We start from the raw sequence: 20,377 nt of genomic DNA on the forward strand, positions 1-20,377 counted from the left end.
TTTGTTAAAAAATTACTTTGGTAATTGAAAATTTACCTATTCCACTTTTGGTCGAAAATGGTTCTTTTTTAAACAAAACTTCAACTTCTTGTTACAATTAAACTATGTTGTTCAAAAACCATTTTTTTTTCAAATTAATCTAGTTTAGTTGACAAATCCAGTTTTGGGTTGATAGTTCTTGTTTACAAAATTCGCCTTTTCGTCTTTAAAGTTTAATTATGTAGAAAAACTGAACTATTTAGAATAAAATTATTTTTTTTTTTAATAATTTAAAATTGTGTTTTTTTAATTAAAACTTTCACTATTACATTTCCGGTGCAAAATGTACGATTCTTAGTTTTCAAAAATCATTAATACCCGCAATAACTATCACATAAAATTCAATTAAGCACATCTCAACACTTATTCTAAAAATCACTTTTTTGAATTTTAATTATCGATTTATTATCGATTTATTACCGATTTATTACCGATTTATTACCGATTTATTACACAGTCACATAGATAATATATAATGTAAAATCGGGTTTTATCTCAATAATACGTTTCTGGGAGTGAGGGGGTCCAATGGTGTCAAGGGGGGGGGGGGGCAAACGTTTCCCAAAATTAGTAACGTAGCTTATGGATGATCCCTTATGAAAATAAATTTAATCAGTAAATCACTTACCAGCTCAAGTCCTGAAATGTGAAAATCTGCAGCACCTCTCCTCTAGAAAATTGTAAATTTTAAATAAAAACGCAAACATAATTGACACATACGGAGATAATGAAACCGCTTTCGTAAACCCAATTTGTTGATTCAAAAATCGGCCAAGTAAAAAAAAAAAATTAATGTAAAATGCCACCTGAGGATCAAATAAAGAAACTCAAATTCAGGTATCGAATAAAAGAAATCTAGCTTCGAGTGGTAGAAAGTGATTTAATGATACTTGACTTGCAACAAACGTGCGTCGTATGTAGCACCCTCAGTATTCCCTAAACTTAAAAAAGAGCCACTAATCTACTGTACTTTTTGTTCAGTTACTCGTCAGATACAAAAGAAAGTAGTCACGTTTTGGTAGAATACGAATTAACTCATAAAAGTTCTATTCAGTTGCCTTTCGCGGCACGAATTATTTTGCAAATCTCGATCCAGGTTCGCCCGTAGGAGCTGCAAATGTCACAGACTTTCGGGGAATTTGAGGAGGAGGAGGAGGAGGGTTGATTTCCGGGACAGCCAACGGTGCTCGATGACGAGAGGCTGACCCGATCGGACGAGCTCGCCTCTTGGGAATAATCCTTGAGAGTTATCGAGAGATTGCGTAATTCTTCCACCGGCGGAAGATATTTGCTGTTGCTTCGCACTCGAAGCGAAGCTGGTAGAGTTGCTGAACTGAAGGAGCCGCTGGACCTGGAGGCGCTCGAGGGATTATCGCTCAGGAGAGGCGATCTTGATCTTGAAATCCCAATCGATCGACCTGTAGGCGAAGAGAGACGCAAACAGTGCAGGAGGCTGAGTCAATCATTGAGGAGACCCTGCGATACGTTAATCAGTTGGTCCTTCAGCAGGCGGAAAGATGGTCGAACTTCCGGACTGTGGGCCCAGCAAATTCGCATTACCTGCGAAATAAAAACAATTCGAATTACAGTATTACAGTGGTTCAGGAGTTCAATTGTCGGGAAAATAGGGAAATTATTCTTCGAAGAAAGGTGATTTTTTATATACTAACGTAAAGAAAACAAAATTAAAAAATTCAACACTTATCTGAGATCACAATATCAATTAAGTGTGAGATTTTAAAAGCATTAAAGAAAAGTTTTAAGAAATAATAATTTTGCAGTGCAAATCGTTAAAGTTGAAGGATTTTCAATATAATTCTTCAAAATTGTAGAATTTCAAAATGAAAATCTTTGTAATTAAAGAGTTTTTAATTTTGAAAATTTGCAATTAAAAATTATACCAGTTTTTAATTTTACAATTAAAAATAATGTAATTTTGATAATTCACATTTTTTTCATTTGAAAGTTTTGGAATTGAAAACTTTACTTTTAATCGTCAAATTGATCCAAACTTAAGAATTTGTATTCACAAATATTTAAAATTAAAGAGTTTTTAATTTGGTTCATTTACAATTCAAAATGTTGCAAGTTTGATGATTTATCATTTAAAGCACTTTAATTCAATTGTAAATATTCAAAATTGCAGAATTTTAAATTGCCATCGTGAAAATTGAAGAATATTTCATTGGAATATATCTTCAAAATTGTACTATTTAAAAACAAAATTCAAAATTAAGTATTTTTAAAATATAAATCTTGAAAATTGAATAATTTCTTATTCTATAATTTCACAATTTAAAAATTTCCAATTCTTCGAGAAAGGGGGATTTTCTAAAGACCAGTGTAATTAATTAAAAAATTTCAAAATGCAATACTTAAAGCACGAACGTATCGATAATTTTAAAAGTATTTTACAAAAAGTTTTGAGAAATTACACTGTTAACCGTTAAAAATGAAAAATTTTCAATTGTAAATCTTAAAAATTGCAGTACTTTAAATTGAAAATATTTATGATTGAAGAGTTATTAATTTTGAAAATTTACGTTTACTTACATTTACTTGACTTTTGATCGTCAAATTCATCCATACTTAAGAATTTTTATTCATACGTCTTTAAATTTAAAGAGTTCATAATTTTGAAAATTTACAATTAAAAATTATGCAAGTTTTATTTTTCCAATTTAAAAAGCTATAATTTTCATAATTTACATTAGAAATTTCTTTAATTTGGAAAATTTAGAATTGAAAACACGACTTCTGACATTCTTAATCATTAAAAATTAGAAATTTCTATTCAAACATTTAAATAAAAAACATGGGCATAATTAATCATTTCTTGAATTTGTCTCCAAAGTCCACGTATTTGAATAATAAATCAAACCAATTTTTATTTTATCTTCATAATTTTTATATAGAAATTTTATATCAAATAGTTCAACTTTCACCGAAAAAAAATATCAATTTTCAACCAAATCTTTAAATTTTAACTAAAAAAGATCAGTTTTCAACCAACAGTGGAATAGTTCAATTTTAGGTTACAAAAATTAATTTTCAGCCAAAGAGATGAATTTTCAACTAAGATAATGGAATATTCAATTGAAATGGTTACATTTTCAGTTTAAAAACAAATTAATTTTCAACAAGGAAAGAACTACATTTCAAAAAAATAGTTACATTTTCAACTAAAATGACGAATCTTTAACTAGAATAATTAAATTTTTAACCAAAAAGATTAACTTGTACCAAAAAGACGAATTTTCAACTGAATGATGAAATTTCTATTTTAAACATCTTATTTTTAGTAAAAAAAAACATTTCTCAAGAAAATAGCTCATTTTTCAATCAAAGAGATGAATTTTTTAATTGAATTGATGAATAATTAACCACAAAATTTAATAAATTAATTTCCTACGTTTAATTTGTTAAATCCTTGTTAAATTTCTCCAAAAATTATTTGACTAGTAATCGGCAAAATTTGACATCATAATAGTACATTATGTGAGAAGGGGCGAAAGGAACGTATTTTTTTTCGAGAGGGCAGTAATTACCCGAGGGAAAAAACTAATTTCGTCCCGTGTTGCACATAATATTTTATTCCACTCTCGACCGTGGCCACCTTTTGGCCCTGAAGAGCGTGTCCGACGCATTTTTCGCTTTGTTCGCAGCTCGAATTTTGCTTACATGTAAATTAAACTTAAATTAAATTTTTTAACTTAAATTACTTAAATTCTACTTTTGCCTGCAAATTCTAGTTTCGCCCGCAAATGCGGTTTACGGGAAATATATGCTGCTTTCGCCCCTATTTGCAGTGGTTATTTCGGTCAAGTGAGCATTAAATGAATGGATCCACTCCTGAATCGTGGTATTCCCGGTTCAAATCCGGGCTGAAGCCGATCTTTTCTAGTTTTTTCAAAAATTATTTCACTATTACTCAAAATTTAACATGAGAAAGTAATTAATTACTCTGGTCGACAAAGTAACATCCATACTGCAAAAAATTTAATTTTTAACAGAAGGGCTTAACTTTCAACCAAGTAATTAAATTTGCATTCCAAAAAAGATGAATTCTAAAAACAATTTTTTGTTCAAATAAAAAACGAATGAATTAAACCAAAAATATGACTTCAACATGATTTAAACTTTCAACACAGAAAGATTTTTCATTAACGAGTTTTTTTAAAATGTTGAATTTTCAAGCAAAGAAATTAATTTTTAACCAAGAAGATTAATTTTCTACCAAAAAGAACAAATTTTCGACCAGGTACATGAATTTTCAACAAAATACGATCAATTCTCAAACAAAAATAGACTAGTAAAATTCTCAGTTAAAAAAATTAATGTTAAACAAAAAACGACGAATTGTCACAAAAGAGTTAAATACAGTAAACCTACTTAAAGCTACATTTTTACACAATAAAAAAGAAAAATTAAGCACCCTCTCAAAAATATTTCCTGACATTTCTAGGTTTTTCCAGATATAAAAAAATTCGCTGACAATTCCAGGTTTTCCAGCCAGGGTAGAACCCTGAATAATCATATGCAAATATAAAAAGAAAGACAAACCTCGTAAACTTCTTTGTAGCAAGCCTTAGGTTTTTCTAGAATGATGCCTCGTTGAACTCGCTCAACAACTTCGGTGTTCTTCAGTCTTCCATAAGGCATTTTACCACAAGTAAAAACCTCCCACATCAGGACTCCATAGGCCCAAACGTCGGATTTGGAACTAAATCGCGTGTAATTCAATACTTCGGGCGGGGCCCATTTTATTGGAAATTTGGTACCACCGCTGCTAGTATATTGATCATCCAGGACGTACCTAGAATTCCACAATTCCACAAATAAAACTACATTTTTCAAAGTCTTTGAAATTTGAACAAGTAACGAGCTTATAAGTAATTAATAGAAACAAACATTTGAGAGCGAAATTAAAATTTTAAATAAATTCAAATCTAAAAAGTCTTAAATTAAAACTTCGAAGCATCCGAATTATGTCTTCATTCCACAGAATAAATTTCTTAAGAGAAGCTGGTATTCTATGGCGCAACGAATTACTAACAGCATCAGCTACTTCTTTTGAAACTTTTCATTTTTAAATAAAAGAAGATATCTCTCTGAAATTTCTCTGGATCATTTGAGTTTTTATATTGTGCAATTTCAAACATAATAAAAATTTTTATAGTGTTGATCTTCAAAATCATCAAAATGATCAGAATTTAAGAATTTTTATTAACACACCATAAAAATGGAGAAATTTGAAACTAAAATCGTTAAAATTGAAGACTTTTCAATTGTACAAAATTGTAAAATTGTAAAACTTTACATTACAAATCTCCAAAATTCAAGAGTTTTGATTTAAAAGTTTAAATTAAAAATTGTGCTAGTTTGAAGTTTTACAATGAAAAATTCTGTGATTTTAATAATCTAATTGTAACTCTTGAAATTGCAGAATTTTCAAGTGTGAATCGTTAAAATTGAAGAATTTTTAATTTTGACAATTTAAAATTTAAATGTATGCCAGTTTTAAGTTTTAAAATTACAAATTCTGTTTACATGCGAAATTTCTTCAAATTGAGATTTATAATTAAATACTTGACTTTTTACTTTCAAAATCATCAAAATTAAAGAATTTGAAATTGCAAATCGTATATTTGAAACATTTGGAACATTTGAAACATTTGGTTTGGTTACAAATTCCACTATTTGGTTGAAAATTGTATTATTTTGTTGAAAATTGAATTATTTTGTTGAAAAGTCATATTTTCTGGTCAAAAAATCAACTATTGGTTGAAAGTTGAACTTCAATAAAAATTCATTTTATTGATAAACAAATTTAACTATTTTGTAGAAAACTCGTCTTTTTGTTGTTGCTGCAAATCACCTTTCTTAATTGAAAGATTTCAAATTCTATTTTTTGTCAAAAATTGATGTATTTTATAGAATGTTCGTCTCTTTGGCTTTAAAATTAAACTGTTTTGTCAAAAATTTATCTTTTTGGTTTAAAAATTCTATTTTATGCTAAACACTTCAACACTCTATTTGAAAATGAACCTTTAGTTGAAAATTCGACTGTTTTGTAGACAATTCGCTTTTTTGGCTTGAAATTTCAACAATCTGGTTGCAATTGTTTTCTACTTTAACTGAAAAATCTTTCTTGTTTGATAATTGAACTATTTTGTTGCAAATTCGTTTTGTTTTTAAATTTAATTGTTTATTGTTTCAAAAAATATCTTTATCTTAGCGAGATATCAACTAATAAATTTTTTGTTGAGAATTCATCTTCAACTAATTGATTGAAAATTTAAGTACTTTGTAGAAATGTTGTCTTTTTTGGTTTAAAGATTCAACTGTTTTGTTGGAAATTTGTCTTTTTGGTATAAAAATGCTATTATTTTAGTAGATAATTTAACTATTTTGTTTGCTTTTTCTTGTTGAAAATTAATTTTTTTAACTGAAAATTTAATTTCCATTTTTGATTAAAAAATTATGTTTTTTATTAAAAAATTTTAATAATTGGTTGAGAATTTATATTTTTGAGAAGAAATTTAAACTGTGGTTAAAAATGCAACTGTTCGTGGTTGAAATTTAATCTTTTTTGTTCGAAAATTCAACAATTTGGTTGAAAATTTATCTATTTGGTTAAAAATTGAACTATTTGTTTGAGAAACCATTTATTTTGTTTAAAAGTGAAACTATTTGATTGTAAATAAACTTTTTTCCATCAAATTAATATTATTTTTTTGTTTAAAATGAAATCGTTAGGTTGAGAAACCTTTCTTGATTGAAAATTACCTTTTTTGTTGAAATTAATATTTTCGGGCTTAAAAGTCAACTGATTTCTAAAAAGATCGACCTTATAGCTTAAAAATACTCTTCCATTGAGAATTCATCTCTTTCGGAAGAAAGTTAATCCTTTTCGGTTGAATGTTAAATTATTTTGTTGAAACTGCAATATATTTTGACTCTAAATCTTAAACGCTTCATATTTAATTCAATATGCTACCTAATACATTAATTTTATTTAAAAGAATTGATTATCCTATTATTCCCCCATTTTCGTGAAAAGTCACTTTATTATAAGAGAAAGAGTGCAAAGTCGGCTTTCATATACGTCATAGTGAATAATTTGTGTAAAATCTGTTTTGTGCAGGACAAATATTACACATAATATTGGTGTAGAAAGTATTTTATTTTTACTTTTTCCAATATTTTTTATCGAATCTATTTTATGTAGGGAAAATAATGGTTTAAGAATATTTTCAGAATTAAATAACGACTATTTATTTCTGTGTAGGGTATATTCCAATTATTTCATGCTTTATATTCGGCGGCTTTTTAATTACACAAATTGATATATTATGTTGAGATTTTGGGAAATAGCTCAAAATATATGAGGGCACGTCTTTCTGGCCTATTTGAGTTTTTAACCTTGTTGAATAAATCAATTTAATTAATTCTGTACTAGCTAAGGCTTTAAAACCCTATTCTCAGATACATTCTAAATTTAAAAAATTAATATTCACATTTAGGCCCTTTTTTACGTGAAATGAATATACGTTGATTATAGTGGATAAAGATAAGCCATGAGGATCCACTTTTTTTGAAAAAAATTCTGTATCGTATAAAGAAATAAATGATCATTATTTTATTCTGAAAATATTGCTAAAACATTCCATACAAATCTTGTAGGTCCAATATTTTTCCTATACAGAAAAGATTTCACACAAATATATTATTCCCCACAGGAAATATAAAAGCAGACTCTATAATAAGAAGAAATTTCATGAAAATAGAAGAGAAAATTCTTTTAAATGAAAGTCATGTACTTATTGGATTTAATATGAGACATATAAGATCCCAAATCGAAATATATGGCAGTTTCATCCAAATAGTGGAATTTTAAACCAAAATTATTAATTTTCTATGAGGTCAGATGATTTTTGAATGATAGAGTTGATTTTTCAAGCTACAAAGTAGAATAAATTGGAAAACAGTTCACTTTTAAACTCAAAAAGACTAATTTTCGAAAAAAGTTCATTTTCAACCAAGGAATGTAATTTTTCAACAAAATATCTAAAATTTTAGGAATCAATTAAATTTTCAACCAAATGGTCGAATTTTAAAACAAAAGAGATTAAACTTCCACCAAAAACAGTTTCATTTAACCAAATACTATTCAAATCTTCAAGCCAAGTAAACGATTTTTTTAGAAGACAGTCTCATTTTTAATCTAAAAGGACAATTTTTTTCAAATAGACAAATTTTCAATAAAACAATTAAACTGTAGAACAAAAAGACTTTTTAACAAAATAGTTTTATTTAAAACAAAATAATAAAATTTTCTACCTATAAAGAAGTATTTTCAGACAACCATATTTAACAGACTAGTTGAATTTTTTAATTAAAAAAGTCAATTTTCAAACAAAAATTGAACAATAAAATGTTCAGTTAAAAAATTAATTTAAATGAAACGGATTTTCAATTTGAAAAAATTAAATTTTTAATCAAGCAGGTACATTCTCAACTAAAAAGTTCATTTTTACCAAATGAAGGGGCACACTGCATACGGGCGTAAGTGCTAAAACACGAATTTTACAGGAGAACTAAAAAATTAGAATTAGAAATAAATAATATTATTAATTATTATCATGTTTTTTTCTGATCTCTTAAACTTTTTGTATACTTTTCACACAGTAAGGTTATACTGAAATCTTTAGTTTTGCTTTGACTTTCTAGTTATGAACAAATAATAAGTGAACCTTAACAAGAATCATTTTTTAAATATTATTGTATTTTTGAAGTGAATTATCTTTGCTCATATCATGACGTTAAAAAAAAATTTTACATAAAGCTCTCCTATATAAGAGACAAAAAACAAAGAATGAAACAATTAGGATTAGGTGCGAGGACTAGCTCTGTAAATGACTTGTACAATTTTTGTTTCAATAACAACAAAGAGCTAAAGAGCTAAAAGAAAAAGTTGGAATTGCACATATTTTTATAGCATCCCCGCCACCTCCCTGGAGAAAATACGTCTCATCGGTGATAATATACAAATAATAATTGATTATAGTATCTCACGGGACTTACCGTAGTCAGGAATTTGCTTCCGTAAATATTGATTCTGACTTTCGTATGTAGTAAGAAGCGAACTAAAGTCAAATATCTGTTTTAATTCAGAAAAATATTTGTTAATAACTAAAAAGGCAAAGCAAACTTAAACATTTCAGAAAACCCGAAATTTTCTAGTGCTTCTGTAAGAGAAGATAGTTATAAACAATAACAAATTATTTGAATAACTTTTTTGTTAACTTGCATTTATTATTACCCCACTAAGTGAAAAGTGCACAAAGAGTTGAAAATTTTCGTAAAAACTGCAACTATCTTGCATTAATATAAATGACGATAGTTATAAATAATAATGATTTGTTTAAAAATATACTTTTGCTAGTTTGATTATTTATTAAGTCACTCCCATTGAAAAATAGACAAATAGTTAGAAATTCTAAAAAACAGAAACAACTTTTTATCATTTTTGCAAAGAGAATATTATTCAAAATAATAATATATTGCTTAAACAATTATTTCTGTTAACTTGAATTAATTATTACCTCACTGAGTGAAGAGTGGACAAAAAGTTGAAAATTTCAGAAAAACCGCAATTTCTAGCATTATTCAAGGAGAATATTATTTTAAATAATCATAAATTGTTTGAAAAATTATGTTTGTTAACATTACTGAAGTATTACCTCACCTAAATGAAAACAAGGTAAAAACTGGATATTAAAAAAGAAAACCGCGACTCTAACTCTATACTAAGATAAAATTGCTATAAACAATAATAAATAAATTGTTCACCAAACTTATGTAAGCATCTTATTATCAGTATAAAGTCGTATTTAATTTATTAGAAACAATTTGCATTTTAATAAACGCAAAAAATCATAATTATCACCAAAAACTCGCAAAACCCATTTTTTTACTTTTTGGGTTTTTTTCGGGGCTGTATAAAGCAGACAAGCCCACCTTTTTCCTCGTGTGATATACGTGTTAAACTTCGTGGGGCTTGCGCCACCTCTAAATATCATTTAAAAAATGGATTTATTTTTGTGCGGATTCAAAAAAATTTCCGGGCGATATGATTAAAAATTCGAAAAACAAAATTCAGGGTGGCCGTTTAAATCAACGAAATAAATTCCCGGTCATTTCCCGGTTCACAAACATTTTTCACGGTCAAACAAATTTTTAAAATGGAACACTAAAGCTACACATTTTTCCGCTTGTGGTAATAAAAACTGAGCTGCAAATGAAAGCACTCAAAGTGGAACTGTTAAATTTTGAACTTTTAAAATTGAAATTTAAATGTTTTTAATTAAAATTTTTTATTCAAATGCTCAATAATTTACGCGCATAAAATTGAAAGTACTAACATTTTTCAATATAAAAAATATAAATCCACGTTATCATTTTCAATGCTCTAAATTTAAAAAATCAATCAATGAACTTTAACATTTTCAAAATTATATAATTTTAAGGAATTTTATGCTAGAAACATCAAATATTGAAAAATTGAAAAATTTTAACTGAACACTTCTTAAATGGGAAATCCAATTACTTTCTTTTTATTTAGTTCAAACATCCTTGGAAAGCTTCAAAATTTTATTTCAAAATCTTGAGAAATCTAGAAGTTATTGTAAATTGGTTATAAATTTAAAATTATTTTGGAAATTTTTTCAGATCTCATAAATGTCTGTCAAAATGAATTGAATTTTTCTATAATTTTCAGAAAATCCTGCAAATTTTAGAAAACTGATTTACAATTTGCATGTATAAATAACAATTGAACATTTTTTACTTGTGGGCGACATTTGAGTAATTTTAAGAGATTTGTAGAAGTTTTGAAAAAATTCAAACTTAATGTGAAACTTGAAAGGATAGCCTGATATAAAACAAAATGTAGATTTTCGCAGATTTTAAACAAAAAAATTAGATTCTTTTCGAGAACTGTTAAAGGCTTCAGAAGAATAAAAACATTTTCTTAAGATTCCTAGGAAAATTAAAAAGAACTTTTCATTTTGAAAAATTATTTTAAGAGAATATTTAGAAATTTTTTCAAAGATTTGAACAAAATTTTCAAAAAACAGTCTAGAAAATTTTAGGAAAACCTTCTAAAATTTGCATAATATTTTTTAATATTTTTAAATGTCCTAAATATCTCTTAAAATTACTCAAATTTTTTCTACAAATGTTCATTTGTAAATTATACATCAAAAATTAAAAATTTCACTTACAAAATAAGCATTTTTCAAATACAATAATTAAAATTGTGACGTTCAAAGTTTACAGGCTAAAAAAGTTTAAATATTTGGTTTCAATTTACTTGTTTTAAATCAAAATTCAAATATTGCTAAATATTCAATAATGAATCTTTTTTTTAATTAAAATTTTCAAATTGAATTGGTCAACAATCAAATATTTTCGACTGAAACAATATTTTAAATTTAATAAAATCCTTTAATTAAGAATATATTGTTATGAAGTTATTTTTAAGTTGAAAATAGTTTCTAAACTTTCAGTCACACGTTCACATTTGTTTAATGACTAAGACTTTCAACTTGAAACCGTTTAAGTTTTAACTCTAAGATCTGAACATTCTTAAATTTTGAACTGGTTTAAAATCATTTTTGTTCACTTTTTATTACTTAAAGTACAGATAAATTAAAAAGATATTCAACATCAAAGGCTTTTATTTTTGATTTGTTCAATTCTTTGAGAAAGCATTTAAAAATTCTTTAAATTAAAAATATAAACTTAGAAAGAAAAATTTTAAATGGGAAATTTTTAAAGTAAAAACTTTTTGAATTACGCATTGTAAGCTAAATAATAGCATAATTGACAAACATAACAATTCCGCTAATTATGTAAAAACTGTTGAAATCGAACGTGGACAGACTTTTCTTCTACAAATTTGTCAAATTCCCGGTGAAAAAAAATTCACTGGCATTTCCCGGTTTTTCCTGGTTTCAAAAAATTCCCGGTTTCCAGTTCCAGCAGCCACCCTGATAATTTGCAATGCATTTTTTGGACCACCCTACTGTCACATGCTCTTAAACTTAAACTTAAACTTAAACTTAAAATAATACCAAGAGACAAAAGTTAGATGGCAAAAGATATAGTGAACGTTACCTGGCAAGACCAAAATCAGCTACTTTGACTACGTTTTCAGAGCCAACGAGGCAGTTTCGTGCCGCGAGGTCCCTGTGGATGTAATTGTGCCTTTCTAAGTAAGCCATTCCCTTGCAAACCTGAAAGGCAGAATACAGGTGGGATTACGTTATCTCGCTGACGATGACTTTTACTCGAGATAAAGACAGCGTGCTGTACAGAGAATAACACCGGCAATGAAGAATGAAGAGCACGGAATCAATTTCAGGGATGAAAGGAGCATTTCTCTTGGGACTGGCGTTCAAGCGAAATGGGGAATAAAACTTCCAAAGCTTCTCTCGATAGCACTTCCGACTATATTTTCCTTTTTTATGAGAGAATATCGGCGCATCAAGTAATTCAGAGAGAATCGCAATTATTCTTAGGACGCATTTATCTGAAATTTAAGATCCATCTGATGCAAGATCGGAAAATCTTTTGCATGGTTGGAAAAGACTATTGTTGAGCTTTGAAAGTAATCAAAAGGATAGGTAGAGAAGTAAGAAAGGGTCACCCTTTTTTTTGGAACTGAGCCAGTCTGAAGGGGCTCATATTTGGCAGCGTCCCAAATTTCCGAGGGAAAATTAGAAGGCAACAATATGAAATCTGGAATTCAATAACGCCTCAGCAGGACAATAGAATTCAGCTAGTTTGTTTTTTTATTTAAGTTGACAGGTTGGCAGCAATCTAAATATTGTGTTTTTTTATACTGTTAAATTCAAAGATGAAATTTCTTTAAAATTTTGAAAATTTTTTAATTAAATTGAATAATCCTCATTTAAAAGTCGGAAGAATTCGGAAGAATTTAGAACGGGTTTTAATTTAAAGCAGTTTCAAAAATGGATCGCCTTAAAGTATGAAACGCTTCCAAAGTCCGGACTTTTTTCAAATTCAATCAATCAAAACATTTCCAAAATTGGCAACATTTGTCGTTTATGACGTAAATGATGTACAAAGTTGTAACTGTACTTAATTGTACCATCTTCAATTATTAAGATTTTAAATTGCCATTTTAATTAAAAATTGTTTTATTTTAAAAACACATTTTAAAATACTAATTTGTTAATACTCGATTTGGAATGTTTCCAATTCAACATCTACTTTCAAACACTTTTAGATTGAAATGATTCTCTTTTGAAAATTTTTTTATAATCTAAAATTTACTTACATATTTATATTGAAATTGTACAATTTGAACTTTTCAGTTTTGAATGTTTCAAATTCAACCGTTTTAATTTGAAATATTTTACAAACGTTTTTAATTTCAAATTGACAATTTCATGGTTTTTACTTTAAAATGATCAATCGACGACCGTTTTGTTTTATATTGTTAATTTTAAGGCTGAAATTGGAAACTTGAAAAGGGTCTGAAGTTTGACTGAGTTAAAAACTTTAAAGATCTCCAAATTTATAAAGGTTTCAATTTCGAAAGCTTCGACCTTCGAAAGCATCTCATTTTCGAAAAGTCTTGCAATTAAAAAATATTTTGAAAGCAAATAAAATATGATCTGTCTGAAATTTTAAAAAAGGTTTTAATTTTAAAATCATCCAATCTTTAAATGCGTTTTAAAATTAAAACAATACAAAATTTGGAAGCGCGCTAAATTTGAAATTATACTAATTTCGTTTACACTTTTTTACCAGATAAAGAAAACCTGATTATCAGACTTCATCTGTGATTTCTAGATAATTTGAGACAGGAAGAGAAAATCCTTTTCATCACTGAGAAACGCGATTGTTAATCTTGGACGGGAATCAGACTACTCTTCAAAGAGTCGAAGTGATTAGTCAGGATTATTTCAGAATGACGTAGCGGACGAAAGAGATGTGATCGAAGATTTACTCTTTTAAAAACATGAAAAATTTACAAGCTCTCTTTGCCAGAAATTTATTTAATTTAAAGATTCTTTTGCAGATTTTTCCGATGTTTTTGGAAAATTTTTAAACTTTAAAAACTTACCTGTATACACATATCCAATAAAAGTCCGACATTCGGTCCAAGGGTAGCTTCGTTTCGACGGAGGTAGTTGAGAAGAGATCCGTGTCGCATGTACTCGGTGACTATGTAAATTGGTCTATCTTTACTGCAAACACCGTAGAGTTGGACTAGGTTTTGGTGCTGCAGTTTCCTATGAATATAAATATCATTTTTCAACATTTCATTTAATTAAATGTCTGATGAATTAAAACCTTGATGAATTAAATGAATTAATTTCGAAAATAGTGTTCATAGTGGTATACATTGTGAAAAATAGTCAGGGTGTCTACTCAAATCATGGGAAAAAATTCTCTGACAATTTCACGTTTTTTCCAGGTACGATTTTTCATAGAACGGACCCATTAAAATATTTCACATTTTTTAAGGTGACAAATTATATTACAAGATAATCTTAAATATATTAGCAACTACGATTAATTAAATAATTAAAGAATACTAAAAGCAAGTAATCATTTCTTGAATTTGTCCTTTAATTTTATGAATTTCACTAATATTTCAAAGAAATTTTTGTTTTATCTTCTTATAATTAAAATTCAGGGCATATGTAGGTCAAATTAAGGTGGCTAATAAGGATGTTAAATTAAATTAAATCCGCTTCAAATTCCTAACTTTGCAATTAAAATTATTGCACTTTCGACAATTAATTTTCTACCAGAAGGACTTTTTTCAACAAAATACATGAATTCTAAACCAAATAGTTGAATTTTCAACTAAAGAGGCCTTTTTTCAACTAAATAATTCTTTTTTATCATTTAAAAAATCAGTTTTCAACCAAAAATGGAAGTTTAATTTTCAGTTTAAAAAATAAATTTTAACACAAAATTGCAACGAAATAATTGAATTTGCAAAAAAAAGCAATTTTCAACCAAACAGTTAAATTTGGCACTAGAAAAGATCAACATTCAATCAAAACTGAAATAGTTAAATTTTTAGTAAAAAAAACTTAATGGTCAACGAAAATGATGAATTTTCAACTAAAGTTATGAACATTACCTGAAATAGTTGAATTTTCAACTAAAAAGTTGAATTTAAAGGAAAAAATATAAATTTTCAAGTAAAAAATAAACTGTTAACCAAAAAAATGAATATTTAAATTTTCAGTTAAATAGCTGTTGAATTTTCAAGCAAAAAAGTAAATTTTCAACCAAAAATAGAGTTATTTAAATTTCCAGTTAAAAAACTAATTTACAACCAAGAAAAAATGATATTTTAACAAAATAGTTTAATACAGTAATAAAAATTTACGTTTATAAATGAAGTATCGTTTTTATTCAACTTTGTATCGCAATTAAAAAAATTAAGCACTCAAAAAAGTCCCTGATTTTAAAGAGTTGACTGACTTTTCCTGGTTTTTCCAGGCATATGAAAATTCCCTGACAATTCCAGGATTTACAGGGTAGACATCTGAATAAGTGTTACAAATTAAAATAGCACAATTTGGAAAGACTGCTTGAAAAAGTCGAAACATCCGAAGCTTAGACAAAAATAATACTTACGAAAATTCTTGGATGTCTCCATTCAAAATCTAGAAATCCCTTTTCTTATTTTTTTTCATTTTAAGTTTGACTTTTTTTAAAATTTGTATGGAGATATTTAAGAGTGTGTTGCCCAAATTTAATCGTCAGACTGTTTTTTTAAGAAAAATTATGTCGCTTTTGAATGTTGGCCATTAAGGAGGAATTTAAATTTTCATTTCTTCTTAACTTAAATTCTTAAAATTTAAATTAGGGATAAGTGAAGAATGAGAAGAATAGATGAACTAAAGATATTCAAAATGCCTAATGCCTATTAAAGCCTATTCAAAATGCCTATTAAAGTTGAATCAAAAAAGAAGACTCACGTCATCACTTTAGCTTCTTCAATAAAATCATCTTCAGACATCGTGCCTTCTTTCATCATTTTCACAGCAACATCAATCGATCCACGCCAGATTCCTCTTCGCACGACACCAAACTGGCCAGAACCGAGTTCTTCCAATAAATGAAGCTCGGCAGGATCGATTTCCCATTTATCTGTAATGGGAAATCAGAGATTCTCAGCTTTACATTTTACAGAGCCTTTGTTAGAAGTTATCTGATGCGGGTAGATTTACTCTCGTGAAAATTCGCGAGGATAAAGAAGTGGATGTGGATGAGGGAGATCAGTTCGTTAAAGCACGGCTATGCTGGAAACGAGGGAGAGACAACTGAAGGGATTTTAATGGGATTTTTAATTGTTATAATCGGTGCTAAAAAAAAAATAAAATAAGATTGTCGCCTAACAGAGGGATATTCAACGTTTGCAGGGATTTTTTCAATGATTTTCTCTAATTGTATGTGTAAACGTTGATAAAATGAAAGGAAAGATTTTTACAGGGTCCCTAAAAGTCCTAATTTCGAAATTCCCTGACTTTTTCCTGGCTAATTTTTCATTTTCTCTCATCGCTATACATCTTTATTCCAGGCATAAGCATAACCTTGCATCTAGGGAATCAATAATGGTCATGCATAAAAATGGTTGTTTCTAAATTTTATTTAAACAAAAATTGGTATTTAAATTTTTAATCAAAGAAGTGAATTTTCCACCAAATAGTTGAATTTTCGAGCAAAAATATTGACTATGTCAGTCAAGAAGATTAATCTTCTACCAAGAAAGACAAGAGCCCATGTGGACATTTGTTCCGGATGCTGAGATATAAAACATATAACAAATGGAACCAAATTAACCGAAACCATTTTTCCATAAGAAATGTGCGGGCCCTTTCAAATAAAAAAGATAATTTTGTGCTTTAAGAATGGAATATTTATATTGTCAATTAAAAAATGTGCTTCTAACAAACAAAAAATATTATAAAATCGTTACATTTTCAACAAAAAATATGAATTTTGCATCTATAAGATTAATATTCTATCACAAAGCGTGAAACAGTTACATATTCAGTTGAAGGTAATAATTTTGCTTTCCAATGAAAAAATAATAAATTTTAACAAAGCAGCTCTACTTTCACTATATAATTGAATTTTCAACCAAAAAATATATATATTCTAAAAAAAATGTAATAGTTGATAGTTGTACCAAAAGCACTTTGATTTTAAATAAAAAACAGTTGAATTCAACAAATAAAAACTAATTTTCAACATAATATTTGAACTCTCAACCAAAACAGATTAATTTTCAACCAAACCGGTGCATTTTTAAGCAAAAAAGATAAAATTTCTACAATAAGAGATGAATTTTTAAACAAAAAACTCGAGTTTTTAATAAAAGAATTCTATTTTCAATCAAAAAAATTAAATTTCTAAAAAAAGACGAATTGGCAACAAATTACATAAATATTCAACAAAATAGTGGAATTTTTAAACTAAAAAGCTTCGTTTTTAAACAAAGACGGAATAGTTAAATTTTCATTTAAAAAATTAATTTTCAATAAAAATACCATACCATTCTAAACATCAAACTGCTGAACTTTGAAGACAGTGAAACTAATTGCCTATACAAAACAATTTAACTTCCAACCCAAAAATATGAAGTTTCAACAAAAAAGTTAATTTTCAATCAAATAGTTAAATTTCAAGTAAAAAAATTAGTTTTAACCCTAATAAATGAAACGAACTTTCACAAACTACATACCTTTTCAAATCAAATATTATAAGCTGAAAATGGAATAGTCTAATTTTCAATTTAAAAACAAATATTTTAATAGCTGAATATTCTACCACATGGTTGAATTGTCAACCAAAATTGTTCAATTTCTAAGACGAAAATATGAATTTTCTATACCAAAATATAATAGTTAAAATTTTAATAACAAAAAAGATTGTAATTTTATTTAAAACACAATTGCAAAGTTGCATTTCTAACCAAAAAAAGATTATACTTTTACCAAAAGAGACGAATTTTGAAACCGAAAAGACGAATTTTCCACTTAAAAAAGATCTCTTTTTAATCAAAAATAAAATAGTTCAATTTTTATAGAAAAAAATAATTTTTTATTTATAAAAACGATTCTTAACAAAACAGTCGAATTATCTACACGAAAATAAAAATTATCAATACAAAAATTTAATTTTCAAAGCAGAAAAAAATTTTCTACAGAGCAGTTGAATTTTCAAATCGAAAATATGAGTACTAAAAAAAATTAATTTTCGAAAAAAACCTACATTTTCCACTTATGTGATGAATCTTCAACGACTAAAAAAATTAATTTTTAATAATGTAGGTCAACTTTCAACCAAGTAGTCAAATTTTCAACCAAAGAAGAATAGTTTATTGACAAAAAGTGTAATCCATGTAAATCATAGAAAAAATGGTTGCCTTACCCCCTTCCCCTCCCACGAGACCAAAAAGCCTTGACGCAATTTATGCACGACCCCAAATATGCACGTGCTTTCATATTTTGTATGAATATGAACACTATAATTTAAAAATAGAAATAAAATCGCCCCCTCCGCAAAATTGTCTGGATTTGGTCTTAGTTTGTGACCAGTTTTAAATTCCTGTACAGCAACTCTGTTCTACTTTCAGAATAAGGAATAACAATTCTCATGAGAAAAAAAATTACTTACCATGACTAAGACCAGCAGTGGCTGGAACTGGTCGATCACAAGGGCTGGCTTTCAACCTACTGGCAAGTCCACCACTGTTGTGCTTGTGATAATTGACAAGGTCAGGGATGGAGCCACAACAATGCTTTTCTGACAGGTAAAATTCTCCTCTCGTGTTTTGTTTGATGTGGTAATGTTTAACATGAGGGTGCGGACTGAAAATTAACCACACGGGTAATTCATTAATCTAATAGTTTTCGAAACAAGTTTCCAATCTCTCTGCTCACTCTGACCATATATAATTAATCACTATTAAGGTTGGACGCCAAAGTCGGGGAAAAAATTCCAGGTCGTAAATTCACGGGTTTCTCCTTTTGCGGAGAAAGTCTCACATTTCTGAAAAATCTCGTACAGTACACAATTATTTTGAATTCAAGTTTGAAGGCAATAAAAATGAATGCATAGTTTTCAAGTAAAAGTCTTTCAAAATTGAATAATTTGAGACGCTTTTGAACGAAATCGGAACGAAATAAAAATTAAATGTCCACCAGTTGTATACTTTTAGCTAGAGTCCCTTTAAACATATAAATGGTAAGAATATTAAATTGCATTGGTTCAAATCGAACAATTTAACATATAGAACCTTCGAAATTTTAAAATTGAAATTAAAGCGATCTTCAAAATTCAATAATTGATAAGATCGTTTAAATTTGAAAATCGACAATTGCTAAATACGAGAAAAAATTGAACAAATAGAATAATGTCTAATTTAAAGACGTGAAAAGTTAAATACATTCTAAATTAAAATATTATAAATAGTACTCTAAAGCTCTTAAAATCAAGACTAAACTTCCGAACTAAATAATCTGCAGTTACAAACTTAAAAAATGTTGACTTTTAGAGTAAATAAATGTGAAAGTTGACAAAATTTATTTAAAAAATAGTAACTCTGAATCTTTCAAAATTGAACATATTTCAAGACTTCGGTGAACTAAAAAGTTAAGTAAATTAAATGTTGAAACCAAAAAATGTCGATTTTTAAATCATAAATATGTATCTCATAAATAGGAATCATAAAATTTTTGTTCATTTTTTAATTAAAACATTAGGAATTTTATACCAAAATATAGTCAAGCAGGAATTTATTTGAAATCTTTTTAATCGTTTAAGATAAAAAGGAACCTTAATGGCCTTAATTGTACGTTTTTATAAAAATCAGAACTTATGAAGCTTAAATTAGCCGAGAAATAGTATGCTTATATCGATCGAAATAAACTTTAAAGATTCTGAATTTATGTTTACAAAATTTCTTTACGAATTGTTAAACTCGTCAACTTGAATTATTTTAAAATGAGAGATGTTTATAATTTGCATTAATTTTGAACGTTAGGAGCATTAATTTTTAACATTTTAATCTTCAAATTACTCTACAATTGAGTCTTCAAATTTGAGGCTACATAATTTGAATATTAAATTATTAATTTTTTAAATAATTCAGACTTCACAGCCCAAATGGTCTCGAAAAAGGGAAATAGGATGATTTTGAGGAAAATAAGGGTATAATATGGAAATAAATTCATTTCCATCAAATTAATATAGAAACAATATTGAGTTT

General features: G+C 27.6%; 1 protein-coding gene across 3 annotated transcripts in view; it reads right to left on the reverse strand.

The window, feature by feature from the left end:
- Positions 1-899: 899 nt before the first annotated feature.
- LOC117173517 (tyrosine-protein kinase Btk29A) overlaps positions 900-20,377 on the reverse strand; it is a 93,827-nt gene continuing 74,349 nt past the window's right edge. For all 3 annotated transcript variants that reach the window (XM_033362144.1, XM_033362145.1, XM_033362146.1), the window contains 6 exons: positions 18,784-18,977; positions 16,080-16,251; positions 14,201-14,369; positions 12,223-12,341; positions 4,603-4,855; positions 900-1,599 (listed from right to left, as the gene is read on the reverse strand). In XM_033362144.1, coding sequence (XP_033218035.1) covers positions 1,498-1,599; positions 4,603-4,855; positions 12,223-12,341; positions 14,201-14,369; positions 16,080-16,251; positions 18,784-18,977 — 1,009 coding nt within the window. In that variant the 3' untranslated portion in view covers positions 900-1,497. The remainder of the gene's footprint in view (positions 1,600-4,602; positions 4,856-12,222; positions 12,342-14,200; positions 14,370-16,079; positions 16,252-18,783; positions 18,978-20,377) is intronic.

The sequence above is a fragment of the Belonocnema kinseyi genome, chromosome 5 (genome assembly GCF_010883055.1).
Source record: "Belonocnema kinseyi isolate 2016_QV_RU_SX_M_011 chromosome 5, B_treatae_v1, whole genome shotgun sequence".
Classification (NCBI taxonomy): domain Eukaryota; kingdom Metazoa; phylum Arthropoda; class Insecta; order Hymenoptera; family Cynipidae; genus Belonocnema; species Belonocnema kinseyi.